The sequence below is a fragment of the Colletotrichum jinshuiense genome, chromosome 8, assembly GCF_051148585.1.
Source record: "Colletotrichum jinshuiense chromosome 8, complete sequence".
Classification (NCBI taxonomy): Eukaryota; Fungi; Ascomycota; class Sordariomycetes; order Glomerellales; family Glomerellaceae; genus Colletotrichum; species Colletotrichum jinshuiense.
Genome location: NC_139315.1, coordinates 1,921,372 through 1,935,482, shown reverse-complemented (window position 1 = coordinate 1,935,482; position 14,111 = coordinate 1,921,372). Strand labels below are relative to the sequence as shown.

At 54.7% G+C, this 14,111-nt stretch overlaps 4 protein-coding genes across 4 annotated transcripts; 3 read left to right on the top strand and 1 right to left on the bottom strand.

Annotated features, from left to right (window-relative positions):
- Nucleotides 1-203: 203 nt before the first annotated feature.
- On the top strand, nucleotides 204-3,100 carry EsH8_VIII_000535 (serine/threonine protein kinase NPR1; the record flags this gene model as incomplete). The annotated part of the gene is made up of 4 exons (XM_083269577.1): nucleotides 204-258; nucleotides 431-720; nucleotides 1,078-2,428; nucleotides 2,478-3,100. 4 exons carry the CDS (start codon nucleotides 204-206, stop codon nucleotides 3,098-3,100), a joined length of 2,319 nt encoding a protein of 772 aa, XP_083129345.1.
- A 638-nt stretch (nucleotides 3,101-3,738) lies between these two features.
- EsH8_VIII_000534 (chaperonin 10-like protein) lies at nucleotides 3,739-4,495 on the top strand (the record flags this gene model as incomplete). Its single annotated transcript, XM_083269576.1, has 4 exons — nucleotides 3,739-3,741; nucleotides 3,891-4,118; nucleotides 4,322-4,380; nucleotides 4,471-4,495. The coding sequence occupies 4 exons, from the start codon at nucleotides 3,739-3,741 to the stop codon at nucleotides 4,493-4,495; spliced, it is 315 nt and encodes a 104-aa protein (XP_083129344.1).
- A 3,158-nt stretch (nucleotides 4,496-7,653) lies between these two features.
- Nucleotides 7,654-9,254, top strand: EsH8_VIII_000533 (glycosyl hydrolase family 61-domain-containing protein; the record flags this gene model as incomplete). The annotated part of the gene is made up of 2 exons (XM_083269575.1): nucleotides 7,654-7,831; nucleotides 7,894-9,254. 2 exons carry the CDS (start codon nucleotides 7,654-7,656, stop codon nucleotides 9,252-9,254), a joined length of 1,539 nt encoding a protein of 512 aa, XP_083129343.1.
- Nucleotides 9,255-10,786: 1,532 nt separating this feature from the next.
- On the bottom strand, nucleotides 10,787-13,960 carry EsH8_VIII_000532 (SNF2 family N-terminal domain-containing protein; the record flags this gene model as incomplete). The annotated part of the gene is made up of 8 exons (XM_083269574.1): nucleotides 10,787-11,651; nucleotides 11,700-11,801; nucleotides 11,853-12,125; nucleotides 12,206-12,768; nucleotides 12,869-13,288; nucleotides 13,339-13,431; nucleotides 13,532-13,617; nucleotides 13,669-13,960. 8 exons carry the CDS (start codon nucleotides 13,958-13,960, stop codon nucleotides 10,787-10,789), a joined length of 2,694 nt encoding a protein of 897 aa, XP_083129342.1.
- Between the last annotated feature and the right edge of the window lie 151 nt (nucleotides 13,961-14,111).

Sequence of the window (14,111 nt, the reverse complement as noted above, 5' to 3'; positions counted from 1 at the left end):
GCTGTAGTGCCCCACCATCCGCAATTGGTGGCATCCACTGCCCATCCTGGGTATCCGTACTTTTCTCTTTCCCAAGCCCGACTTTTGTGTCGTTTTGTTTGATTCCCTTCCTCTTGCTCCTCTCCCCGCCGTAAGCATCATCTCTCGACTGGACGACCGCATCTCCCACAAGTCAAACAGCTTTATTCCCGTCCGTCAGGGTCATGGCAACCCCATCTCCCGCCCGCGATCCTCCAAAGGAGAAATCACAAGTCCCAGGTACAAACGCCCCGTCCTTCCGCCTGTTCCGGATTGCAACCCCGCCCTCGGTTCGTCTGTTGCGCATGTCACAGTCGAACACTCCCCCGATGCCCACACCCGCGCCTGCACGCTCCTCACCCCTCGCCGTCGCTGATCTCTTGCTGACCGCTGCGTTTTTCACAATGACTAGAAATCATCCGCGAAGCCTCGGATGCTACCATTGTCGACAAAGACAAGATGTCCGCTCAGGATGCGCCCGCCGTCCGCTTCGCTTCATCCGTCGAAGAGATTACGCCAACCGTCACCACGACATCACCCACAGACACTCAGTCACCCACCGGCGCCGCTCCCGGAGCTTCCATGCCCGAAGTTACGCCTGATCAGCTGAGAGCTCTTTCAAAATCCCTTCAAGGTGCACCGTTGCAGCAGAGCCGGATGAACGTCTTCGGGTTCGAGCCATACTCGCTACCTGCATCACGCGTACGTATTTTACCTGCCTGTCTTGTCTTTCCATACTTGGCGTCGGGGAGCTCTTGACGTTGTTTTCTTTTTGCTTGGGCGTCGGCGCCGGTTGGCTGCGTTTCAAACTCCCCGGTCTACATCCCCTTCCACCACATTGAGCAACAAAGCCTCAATGTCTAAGTCCCTCGTACTCATACACATCAGCTATACAATCACTGAGGCTTGTTCTCAATGGGGCTTCTAAGCAGAGGCTCCATTCACCAGTCTCATGCAACCCCGGGTATCCAAATCTGTCATGGCAACGCAAAGTGTCCGTTGCATCGCACGCACCAGCTTGCATAACATGCACTTCGCTAACCGTCTTCACTTCCATAGGTCTGCTCCCGAGAAGACGAGTCCGATAACAGCAGATTACCGACCCCGAATTCCAGTGGACCCAAGTCGCCGCGCTTTGGTCCAGTACACCCGATGCAGTCACCTCCTCTGACCCCCGCCGGGACCGACCCCTCAGATCCGGCGGCAAAGAGGAGTGGAGAAACAGACGACAACAGGAAAACAACTTCAAACGAGCCCCATACCATCACCCCTCAGGCCTCGTCTTCCCAGGACCCCTCGCCGCCATCGTCGGTGAGGAAGAACATGCCGATTCGAGGCAAGTCAGAGGAGCAGGCCGCTCACCGATCCGCTTCCGCGGAGGACCGAGGACACGATACGAGATCGCACAGGAAGGGCATGTTTTCCATTGGCCCCGGAGGTTCAGTGCCAGTCTCGCGAGAATCCAGTCCATCTCGAGCTTCTTCATATTATTCCAAACCCATGACGCCGGGAGGAGACGCCAACGACCCTTACGCGGCCCACAAACGCCAGCCGCAGAGCTCGCATCCTCAGCGCGGTCAGATCGACTCGAGATTTGTGTTTTCGCGTAGAAAGAACAAGCATGGGTCGCCTTCGGGCTCGACTTCCAGCCTGGGCCGAACCAGCGACAAACGACATTCAGGTCTCCTGGGCAATCTGAAGGGCCACGGTGACGAGCTGCAGGTTCCACATGACGATGCAGCCAGTATGTCAAGCAGGCAGGGCTCATTTGCTGACCTGAAGAGGTTTTTCAAGGTTGGCGGACACAACAAGATGAAGAGGGAGGCTTCCCCGTCGTCAGTCCGCTCGGGTACCAGGACACCACCTACGAGAGGATCCCAACATCAGCTTCCTTTCGGGGACGACCATGGCTTGTCTTCGAAATACGGAAAGCTCGGCAGGGTGCTTGGGTCGGGTGCTGGTGGTTCTGTTAGGTTGATGAAGCGAAGTGAGGATGGTGTTGTCTTCGCTGTGAAGGAGTTCCGACCAAGACATTCTTACGAAACTGAGAAGGAATATGTCAAGAAGTTGACGGCAGAGTTTTGTGTGGGCTCAACGTTGCATCATGGCAATGTCATCGAGACGTTGGATATTATGCAAGAGAAGGGCAAGTGGTACGAAGTCATGGAGTATGCTCCGTTTGATCTTTTTGCATGCGTCATGACTGGTAAGATGACACGGGAGGAAGTCGGATGTTGCTTTTTGCAGATTCTCAACGGTGTGACATACCTGCACAGCATGGGTCTTGCTCACCGGGATATGAAGCTTGACAATGTTGTGGTCAGTGAGCATGGCATCATGAAGATCATCGACTTTGGTAGTGCCCATGTCTTCAAATACCCGTTTGAGAACGACATTGTGCTCGCCTCAGGTTGGTGCTTACTTTCTCGAATCTCAAAACGTAGGCTGATCATCTATAGGCATTGTTGGATCTGATCCGTACTTGGCTCCCGAGGTTTACGACGAGCGGAAGTACGACCCTCAAGCAGTCGACATCTGGTCGCTCGCCATCATCTTCTGCTGTATGACGTTGCGGAGGTTCCCCTGGAAGGTCCCTCGCATGACAGACAACTCATTCAAGCTGTTCGCGGCTGAGCCAACACCAGGGCACGACCCGAAGAAGCTGATTGTGCCATCGAAGTCGGCCAATGACCTCGCGAATACTCCTGCACGGGATATGTTTGAAGATGGCAAGTATCAGGAGAGCAAGCCTCATGCTCACAAGCATGAGCAGAAAGAAGGCGATGGAAACGCACCGCAAGGACACTCAACACAAACTGCAACCCGCTCTGATGGTCAGCCACCAGAGAAGAAGGAGGTGATCCGGGGGCCCTGGCGAATCTTGCGATTGCTCCCTCGCGAAAGCCGGCACATCATCGGACGAATGCTCGAAATCAAAGTCAAAGACCGAGCTACGATGCAAGAGATTCTGGAAGAGCCGTGGGTTGCGAACACGGTCATCTGCCAACAACCCGAGCCTGGCACTGTCGTGCACGCCGAAGACCACGTCCACACCCTTGAGCCACCGCAGCCCCAGAAATAAACGTGTCCAGGGCCTCCACATTATAGTATCTTCGAATTGCATGTTGTTCTGGCGTTCTTTGGTTAGAAAGGGAAGAGGTTGGGAACGGGATGGGATGCGGCTGAGAATTGGCATGGCATGAGCGCCTCAAGGCTGACGATACAGCGATGACGCTCTTCTTTAGAGTTTGGGTGGGATGGGGAGTCCACCATTTAGGATATGTAGATGCTGCCCTCGGCTCAGCATACGTGCTTGTATCAAACGAGTGAGCATTATATAGATAGATAATTTTAGTTGACAGAGACACAACTCGTGTTTTTTTTCGTACGCAAGATTACCGTGCATCACTGCCATCGTGGCATGTCTACGGGTCAAGTCGCGAATATTGGACGTAAGCTTGAAGTACCTAACTCCGTACGTGAACGTACAGTGTTCCCTCGGCACAACAATCTATTAGCACTGTCGCATAGTGGGGGCATCGGGAAATCCTTTAGCCGATCGGCCCAAAAAATTGTTGACATTCTGGAAGCTCTTGGAATAGCTTCAAGCCTAAACTTCGTCCCCGAATCGACTTCAACCTCTCTATCATTTGTCATCCGTCAATTTCTCTACGAAGATAGCAGTTGCGCTCTTGTCCTCAATCCAAACCAAAATTCACAATGGTACGTTCATGTCCTCCTACGTTGAGTTGGCAAGCTGGCAGGTTTGGCCCCGAAACCTCGCCAACTGCGCCGTCGAGGAACCGTCGCCGCCGCCATTAGATGCCACCATTGCAAGAAGAGTTTCTAATAAGGGCCAATCCTGACAATAGGCCACCTCCTTCCGTTCCATCCGCGCCCTCGTGCCCCTCCTGGACCGCGTCCTCGTCCAGCGCGTCAAGGCCGAGACCAAGACCGCCAGTGGTATCTTCCTGCCCGAGTCCAGCGTCAAGGAGCTCAACGAGGCCAAGGTCCTTGCTGTCGGTCCCGGTGCTCTTGACCGGGAGGGCAAGCGGCTACCCATGGGCGTCAACTCTGGCGACCGCGTCCTGATCCCCCAGGTATGGCCAGCCTCCCCTCTCCCCCTCATTCTCTCGGTCTTTTTTTCTCCTCTCTCCTGCATCTGCAGACCGGGACTCTGCAGGCTTTCGGACAAGCAACCCTTTCTTAGGTTCTTTCCCCGCATTCTGTCAGGGACAAATAAAGTGATGGGAGAGATAGGGCAATGCACGGTACGACATGATGCTGACGAGATCCATAACAGTTCGGCGGCTCCCCTGTCAAGGTTGGTGAGGAGGAGTACCACCTCTTCCGCGACAGCGAGTAAGTTTCATCCACATACCTTTGGCTAGCCATTGGTGTTTGCTCTGCACTGTTGGGGGAACTGATAACTGACTGTCGAACGTGCAACAGGATCCTGGCCAAGATCAACGAGTAAGAAGATGAAGATACCCACGAATCAACGATTTTTGGCGTGTACAATACCTTGTATCAAGAGACAGTAAAAAAATTCACCAAGCGAGGAAAGATCAACACAAGAGTTTTGAGGGAAATGTTTTAGCTTTTGCATAGACTTGGTGTAATGTTAGGCGTGTCTTAGCTTCCGCAATGGGAATGACAAGGAAAGGGGCAAGGTAGATGAATGAGGAGGCTGTTGCCTCCCGCTTTGCTCTGCTCTAAATTGTCCAGGCCCGCGGTTTGATTCATGAAATATCTCCTCTCTCGTCACTGAGACACAATGTAGCTGTGCAAATTACGTGTCAATAACCAAGCCCCCCCAAACATGACGTACGTCATCTATTCGCTACATTGACGGCTTGTCCGTTTTCGCCAAGACGGATTGCGCCTACACGTTGTTCGCGGTGCACAAATGTTGTGTCTGTGCCTGAGTGTGCACTCCGGGGGCCACGAGCACTTGCACGGGTAGTGGGCAGCGCAACGACGGTGCTGGATCAAGGAGCTGCCTCGGGACCATGAACGGCGGGAAGAATCTCGGCGAGTGCCCGAGTCATTTCGCTTCACCACTTTTTTTCCTCGGGGCAATGCTGGATGATGATAAGAAGAGGGAGGGGGGAGGCGGCGCTGTTGGTGGCCGGACAATAAATTGCATGGATCCCGATCCTGAGAGCAAGGCATGATGCGCGATAAACAAACGAGAACACAATCAAACAATTACAGCAAATCAAGAAAGAAGCGAGAGAAGTGGGAGCCGCGGGAGTTGCAAGATTGTGCCTTGTCCACATTGAAGGGGGAGATCCACGGGGAGGTCCCACGGCAGACCCGGAGAGCCCACGAGTCGGGAGGTCTGGACGGAGAATGCCAGATGAAGTTCCCACCCTCTTTTCTTTCCATCTGGACGAACTGTGGAGAATAGTTGGGCTGCAAGATTTTCGGAGGCAATCCAGATGAGCGGATGCGAATCGTTTCTTGTTTCTCGACTCAGGGGCAGGGACGAGGCGGGTGATGGATCAGTAAGCACGTTAGGGTTACAGCAGCTGGTGCAGCAAGGCGGCTGCTGGCAGCGGCTGAGTGGCTTCAGTTACCAATCGGGAGGGCGTGTGTCGTCTCTTGTCTCCGATCTCTGGCGGCGGACATGTGGGTAGCGACCCGGTGGCGCGTCGCGCTGCGCTGGCCACCAACTGCTCCCTCCAACGAGCCGGAACCCTGTGAGCTGGAGACGCAGTCGGGGGCTGGAGCTGTCGTCTGGTTCTGGCTCCCTTCCGGGCCCCGGTTTTACCAGCAGCTTTCCAGTCAAGCTTAAGGGCTTAAGTCCAAGTTTCAAACGTTCAGCCAAACATTTTAACCTTACTGCGTTGGTGTCCAAGGTAGTGTCTTGTAAGCTTTGTACTACGGTACGCCATCTAAGGCCAGTGTGTGCGTTTCCAGCCGCCAGCCAACGGTCACGGGTTAATTGGATTGTCTCGCCGCGACAATGGTTCGTCTCTTTTTCGCAATGACGGGTGGTTTCTTCTTTCCCCCTGTCCCGTCACCCCTTGCGCCAATCAGTCAATCGAGCAACCGACAGCTTGTCCGCCCCGGCGTCATCACCAACGCCTAGCCAGACCTAGAGGTAAAGTAAACTACCGGTACAGCTTCAGAGTTGGCTTGGTTAGCCGAAGCCTCTTCCCCGAACCTCCCCCTCGGCCCCTGGTTGCCGTCTTCTTGACTCAACCGGTTGAGTCGTTGGCTTCGTTTTCTTCCCCCACGAAACCCATCATTTCGAGTTCGAGACTGCCGGTTAGTACCGGCCAGGGCATCGTCAAACTCGACCGGCGTCCTACTTCTGATGTTTCGCCCACATAGCATAGCCCTTTGGAGATTCTAGTGGCAAAGCCAAGATGGCTTAATCTGCAGCTACCGGGCTCATCCTTTTCCCATGGCGACGATCACTCTCAAGAGTCCAGACCGGGCATCGTGCATCGTGCATCGTGCGTGCCAAGTGCCGCCGGGACCCGGTGTTCAGAGGGAACTCGATCCAGGGCAGGAAGCGAAGACGACACCGCGCGTCTATTCCGCTCATCGGGTCTTTGCGCCGATCATTTGCGTTTGCTTGCCCTAGAGTAGTATCCATACATACGGCACATACACCAGTAATTCCCCGAGGGGCGGCGACTAGGTCGTTGGGGGACGATGGGAGGTAGCGCCACCCTTTGTTTCATCTTACCCTCCACGTTTGCCCACTAACGTACGCCACGGACCCTGCAATATGAAATGGGAGGCTCTCTGTTTGCCAGGCGTTTCCTTGGCAGGTCCAGGCTTCTTCCCAGTGGCCAGGCTCCTGCCTCTCCGAACCATGATCTGACCCTTGACCAGGTGCTCCGTACTGTGGGAACCCAGCGGTAATTTTCGAAAGCTTGCCTTTTCGGCAAAAAAAGACGGCGCTAGCGCCACTGCGCTGCATGTAACCTGCAAGGCGGGAGCTGGGGGCAGAAGGACGAAGGGGGCTTACGCCCGATGGGCAGACCGCAGGCACCATACCGAGATGAGATGGAGAAGGCCATCCAGGGCCTACCCATGAGCCCTGCACCAGCGGAGCTGCAGGGCCAAAGGGGGTGCAAGCGGCTGTTGACCTTCCCAGTGCCACTATTCGCTCCCGGCTAGTCTTCATCCAACAAGATGACGGAGTCCCGGAGAGAGAGGGGGCGGCCCTCCTTTTTGCCCTGTCATGGACTGCTGGGGTTGTGGACCATTGGTTGGTTGATATAAACCCATCTCGGGCCCTCGATAACGGGCCGCTTCTTTTGGTTCCTGACTCCATCACTCTGTACACAGCTGGCCGCTGAATCACACTCCCTTCTTGTTCGCTTCTCGTTTTGAACGAACTTCCATTCTTTATACCCAACTCGAGCCAACACATTCGGTTGTTGCTCCCCTTCAGTCTCTCTCGTCCAGAACGAAGTTGCTGTTGAACAGTCCGCTCATTCACAAGGCCAAGCCCAGTGCTTAAACCAACTATCTTTCAGTCATTCCTTCAGAACCGTCGATCCTCGGCTTCAATATCGACTTCAGCAGGCCTGCTCCGCTACATACAGAATCTTTCGGATCACTTTTTCGTGCACAAACACTCTTCCAGGATACCCACTTTTTGCTCTCAACATGAAGTTCCTCGCTCTTGCTCTCGGCTTGGCCTCCGCCGCCAACGCCCACACCATGCTCTCCAAGCTTTACGTTGACGGCCAGTCTCAGGGAGATGCCACCTGCATCCGTACCCCCAAGGACGGAGACACTGCCACCTCCCCCGTCGCCGGGTTGACCAGCGACGACATGGCTTGCGGTAAGCACGGTCCAGCGTCACGACGCTCAGGCGCCTTTTATATATACTAATATCCTTTGCAGGCAAGGACGGCGAGATCGCCGCCGCTTACACGTGTGCTGCCCCTGGCAGCTCCAAGCTGACCTTTGAGTTCCGCCAGTGGCCCGATGCGCGTGCCGATGGCTCCATCGACCCCTCCCACAAGGGTCCTTGCTCCGTCTACATCAAGAAGGTTGACGACATGGCCACCACCGCCGCTGCCGGCGCCGGCTGGTTCAAGATCTGGGATGATGGCTACGACGAGTCCACCCAGCAGTGGTGCGTCGACAAGCTCATCGCCAACAACGGTCTCCTCACCGTCGAGCTGCCCTCTGGTCTCCCCGCTGGTTACTACCTTGTCCGCCCCGAGATCCTCGCCCTCCACCAGGCTGTCAGCCTGAAGGACCCCCAGTACTACGTCGGCTGCGCCCAGGTCTACATCCAGAGCGGCCCCTCAGGCACTCTTGAGGTTCCTTCCGAGTACGCCGTCAGCATCCCCGGCTACATCGACGGCTCCGAGCCCGGCAACACCTTCAACCTCTACGACAACCCCCAGTACCCCTACCCCGTGCCCGGCCCTAAGCCCTACTCCCCTTCCGGTACTGCCAGCGCTCAAGCCGTGTCCACCTTCGATGGCGGCGTTCCCAGCGACTGCCTCCTGAAGAACGCAAACTGGTGCGGCAAGGCTGTGGACAGCTACAGCACCGAGACGGGCTGTTGGGCCGCCGTTGATGCCTGCTACGCCCAGGGCAACGTGTGCTTCGACACCGCCCCTCCCACGGGAGCCGCCAACTGCTACGTCTGGAACGACAGCATGTGCAAGGGTATCTCTGCCCAGTGCACGGCCAAGAACTTCCAGGGCCCCCCCACCATTGAGCTCGTGGAGAAGACCACCGCTGCCCCTGGCGCCATCCCCGCTGCCGTGAACCTCAACCTGCTCGGCTCCTCCAGCTCCAACACTGGCTCTGGTGCCTCCTCTGCCACCCCCTCCAAGACTGCGGTCGCTTCCGCCGCTGCCTCCTCTGCCGCTGTCACCCCCACTGCTGAGTACGCCGCCGAGGAGCCTGTTGCCACCAAGCCTGCCGCCACCGTCGTTTCCGAGGCCCCCGAGCCCTCCGCGGCCCCCGCTGTCTCCTCTGCGGCCCCCGCGCCTGCTTCCTCTTCTGCTGCGGCCCCCAAGCCCTCGGCCCCCGCCAGCGGCGGCTTCCAGGCCTCCACCGACGGCACCTGCGGTGGCGAGACTGGCCAGACGTGCTCAGGCAGCACCTTCGGCTACTGCTGCTCTGCCAGCGGCAAGTGCGGCAGCAAGATGATCGACTGCAGGCCTTCGTGCGGCTGCCAGGACAAGTTCGGCCTGTGCCTGCAGGCCAAGAGCCTTGGCAAGGGCAAGGGCAAGCAGTACTAAGCTTCATACCTTTTTGGCGTCCTTCATCACATCAAAGACATCACGACACAACGTGATTATGACGACATGAAAGAAAGAAAGAAACTCCCATCGGTGGACAACCAACCGGCTTCCCTATGGGTACTTTTTTTGCATTGTTGCATTCTTTTCTTGGAAGGGGGGGGTTGGTGAGGGAGGGTTTGACTGACGGATAACAAGACGTTTTTCCCTTTTTTTCTCCCCCTCCTTCCCCAATTTAGGGGGCGGGATCATGATTTGAGAAGAAGAGTTTGGTGAACATATAACGGCCGGGGTTTTTTTAAGGATCAAGAGAAAAAGACATCGGAACAGGAAATCTTGGAGCATATATGTTGGGCTTTTTCTGGTGTTGTTTTTCGTACCATTCTTGTATATAGTCTGTACCATTCGATCAAAAAGAAAACGGGGTCCCTTTTCGGGCACTTCGTCTCTCTCTCACATCGCTGACTCTCGCCCGCTCCTTGGATAACTGTCTTTCCTCCTTCACTCGCATATGTGCTAACGTCCGCAGGGCGAATGACAACTGTGTCAATACGGATGGAGTCATTGACACATTCCTCTCGTTGGAAAGATGGTTGGTCGTTCGGACAAATCTCGTTCCGAGAGGCCTTGTCGGTCGGTGGACGAGATACTAGCTGGCTTGCTGGCTGAGGTTCAGTAGACTCTTCGTTGTTTTGTCGTGTCACCCAACAGTATGTTTGGTTTCCAACGCGCGGTGTATACATCTATCTGATGAATAATAGCCTGGATCCTCTGAGTCTTTTGTATGGGGCATCTCATCCCACTCGATTGGTTGAATCGGGAATTGCTCGTTCGCTTGGTGTTTTGAGAGGACGTGCAATTAATACGGACACATAAAATCTGAATAGTCGGTGAATAGGCCTGTTGAGAACCCGCCCAGTCTCTTTTGCGCGAAACCTTATTAGACACAACCACTTGTGCAGAACAAGCAGTTCATTTGTGCCGCCACCGGGCTCGTCGAGTTTCGAAAAGACCAGCACTGAAAGAAGTAACTCCGGCCCGAAAATCTAGCTCATCTGCAAGCATCTTGACACTTTCTTTCAAGAGAATCTTTACTAGCCGCCGCGTTCATGCCGTAGATGGTGCGGGCATAATGGGGGTCAAGTGCACGATGCATCAAGAGGTCAATGGGGTGATGCGGCCATCCCGGGTGGCTATAAGCCATATGTTGCTGTACTTACCTCGAAAATGCCGGACTTGGGAAGTTCAGTTATCCGCTCGTCGGGACTTGCAGATTTGTGTGGTGGTGATGAGCAAGGGGGGTAGAAAACAGGGTGTAAGTTGAATGGGTATTACATCCGAACTCCGATCGATGTCTTAGTAGCCATCCCCACTTCCGAGGGGAACGCCCGCGCCCCCCTAAGAGTAAAGTGAAAAAAGGTTGGATGGAAGATGGGAAAAATAATACATTGAGCACGCCTGCTTACAACCATAACTTTTGTCTAGACCACTACTCCTTGAATGTGTGGCAGTCCCCCAAACCCCGACGCCGCTTAACCGAGCAGCTTCTGAATATCCGCCATCCGGGTCTCCTGAGTCTTCTTGCCTTTGTTCTTCTCCTGGAAAGCCTTGCCCACAAGCGTCCGCTTCTCATGTTGGATATCAAGCACTCGCTCCTCGACAGTACCCTCCATGACAAGCCGCCACACCGTCGTTGGGCGCTTCTGGCCCAGGCGGTGCACGCGGTCAACAGCCTGGTCCTCAATTGCCGGCGCCCACCAACTGTCAGCAAGAATAACCGTATCCGCCGACACGAGGTTGAGGCCGACGCTGCAGACAGCCAGGCTGGCTAGCAAGATGCGCGTGTCTGGGTCGTGATCCAGGGCGTGAATGGCGGCATCGCGCTTCGGCGCCGTCATGGAGCCGTCGATGCGGGTGAACTTGTAGCCGGCTTCTGCGATCTGGTTCTGAATGATTGTCAAGAAGGATGTCCACTGCGAGAAGATGATGACTTTAGATTTGGGATCCTTGGTCGTCGCCTGGAGGATCTTGAGGAGGGCCTCCGTTTTGGAGCTCTTCGCGTCGGCGTCGAATTCCTCGTCCGCCTCCTCGCCCCCTTCGGGTGCCGGCTCTAGAAGAGCGTCCTCCTCGAGCTTATTGCGGCACATAGGGCACTTGTGCTGCGTTTGGATCACCTTTGCAATGCAGGCGCGACAGAAAACGTGTTTGCAATGCGTGATCACCGGGCTGCTCAGCGTGTCAAGGCAGACGGCGCAGTCTTCTTGTGTTTCAATATAGAGACGCAGCGCTTCTTGCAGAATCTTCTTGTTCTCCGAGTTAAGAACGACAACCGACTGGCCCTCGAGGACCTTGAGAAGATCGGCGATTCTTTGGCGACAGAGCGTCCAGTGGTTGCACCTGAGTCAACGTCAGCAGGCTATTTCAAACGAGCTGGGCCATTCTCACACTTGACGCAGGCGCAGAAGCCGCTCCAGAACACTTTGGAACTGACCCTTTACGCCGGCTGCATTGCTCTGATAATCATGGAGGGCAATTTGTGCCTCGGAACTACGGGCTTGAGTCAGCATATTGCATCAGAATCTTGTTTGATCAACTCACAGCAAGGCGTCATATTTGTTCTTTTCGTCGGGTCGGAAGGCAATACGGTGGACATATTCTTTCTTGGGTGGCAATTTGAGGTCAACAAACTTCATGTCTTTTTTGCGCCGCAGGCAAAGATCTCGCATCAACAGCTGTAGAAGAGCCTCAGCAGTCTCGTCGCCCTGTGCAAGGGGCCGAGAGATGACAGTTGTGAAGATGGCTGGCTGCTCGACGCCTCCCGTGATGGCAAGAAACTGTAGCAAGGACTGGAAATCCTTGATGTTGTTGATGCTGAAGAAAGTTAGCTTGATACCATCCAATTGTCTCTTGCATTGCAGGTTTCATTCGTCGGATCAAGTCGAGGTACTAACATTGGAGTTCCCGTAAGCACCCATCTAGACTGCGCGTTGAGCTTGGTTGCCGCCAGAGCAGCCTTTGTCTTCGCATTCCGTATTGTATGGCCTTCGTCAAGTACAACTCGTCTCCAATTCGTGGACATCAGTGGTGCCGATGTGACCTGCCCCTCCATAGCCAGTTTGTTGTAGCTGGTGATGACAACCTGGTACTTAGCCAGCTCACTCTTGGTCGCCTTATTGGTTCCGTGATAGGTAAATATCTTGGGTAGGTACTCTTGTTTGACATGCCTTCGAATCTGCTGTTCCCAGTTGCTCATGACGCTCAGCGGAGCAACAATGAGCGTCGAGCCGGGTCCGCCGGTCAAGATCAGACTGATGACTTGCAACGTCTTGCCGAGGCCCATATCATCAGCTAATATGCCACCAGACAGAAGCTTGGGTGGATTTGACACCTGGAAGTTCGTCGCCATGTTGTACATGCCACGTCCATTCTGGTGCCACTTCCACAATTGGATGCTCTCCCTAGAGCCTTTGGGGGGGTATTTGGGGTTCTCTCTGGACTCCAGCCAAGCCAAACCCTGTTAATAGTTAGCTTTCCTGATTTCTTTCAATTTACCTAGGTCGAGGACTGGGAGTTGGAGAGCACAGCGACCAACGGTCAGTCATGCATGGCCTTACCTGCAGTTGGTATGGCAGCAACTGGGACTCGAGAGCAACAGGTTGCTCTGCCCTTGGCATGAGTGACAAAAGATCTTCATCTACAACGATCGCCTTGACAGCGTCTCCACGACTGTGGCCCTGTACTGCCTGACTGGCTCGTGCCAGCTCCTCGAGGGACACTTCTGGCTCCGCTACGCCACCATTGAGGCCAACTGTTGACTGACTGCCCCTGATGCCCAACATCTTTCTCTGTGCTTCGGCCTCAGCCCTCGTTTGCTTGAGTTGCGTAGCTTTCAGAAGCTTATCCTTTTTCAGCTTCTCTTCCAGCCGTGGTCTATCGAGAGGGTTGCTGGTTCCAAAGAGATGCAACCGGATGGGGCAATCGAACATGCCCTTCTCTCCCGTGAGGACGCCTTCCATAGATATCTCATCTCGATCCTGGCTGAAGTTTTAGTGATATGACCGACTAACTCAGACTGAGCACGTACAACGTATGGCGCCAGCTTCTCAACCACCTTGCGTGGCAGGTGGCCGATTTGAACGCCCATGACATTGCATACTCGAATGGCATTGCGATCATACTATAGACATGTTAGACGCACCCCGGATTTTGACAAGGATAAGAACCCTAAACTTGGGGGTTTCTTCTAAAAGTCGTAAAAACTATGCATGCTGAAGTACCTGGTTGTTGGGCTCTCGTAGACAAATCACCACTTCGCCCGGAGAGGCGTATCCATTGTAATAGCGTACACCAACAATCTTGTTATCTAGGTCTCGGCATTAGATCACAGACACATGCAGCTAATAAAGCACCGTACCAAGAGTTCCATAAAGCTCCCTTGGCGGACCATCCGGAGCTTGGGTCAAGTCGATTAGGTCATCATCGGCTTCATTAAAGGAGGAGTATTGAGACGATTGGCCCGGAATAACAACTGAGCTGGCCGTTCGCTGGGTGTTTGGGGTTGCACCGCCAAAACCTCTGGCGCCATTGTGGCCAGCCAAAAACCCCGACCTGTCGCCGGGCGTCCTCTTGCTGGGGCGTGGCGCTGAGTCGTCGCTATCGCTGCTAACGAGGTCGATGACGGCATGGGCACGCTTTTTTGGTGGCATCGTCAATGCCCGAACCCCGGTTCCGAGATCGAATTGGGACTAATTCGTGGAATAACGGAGCGGATTGGGAAAGTTGTCAGATCAATCAGATTGATAGGTCGGTACCGAACTTTTCCATATCTGATTTCTCCAACTCTCAAACGACCCAAAC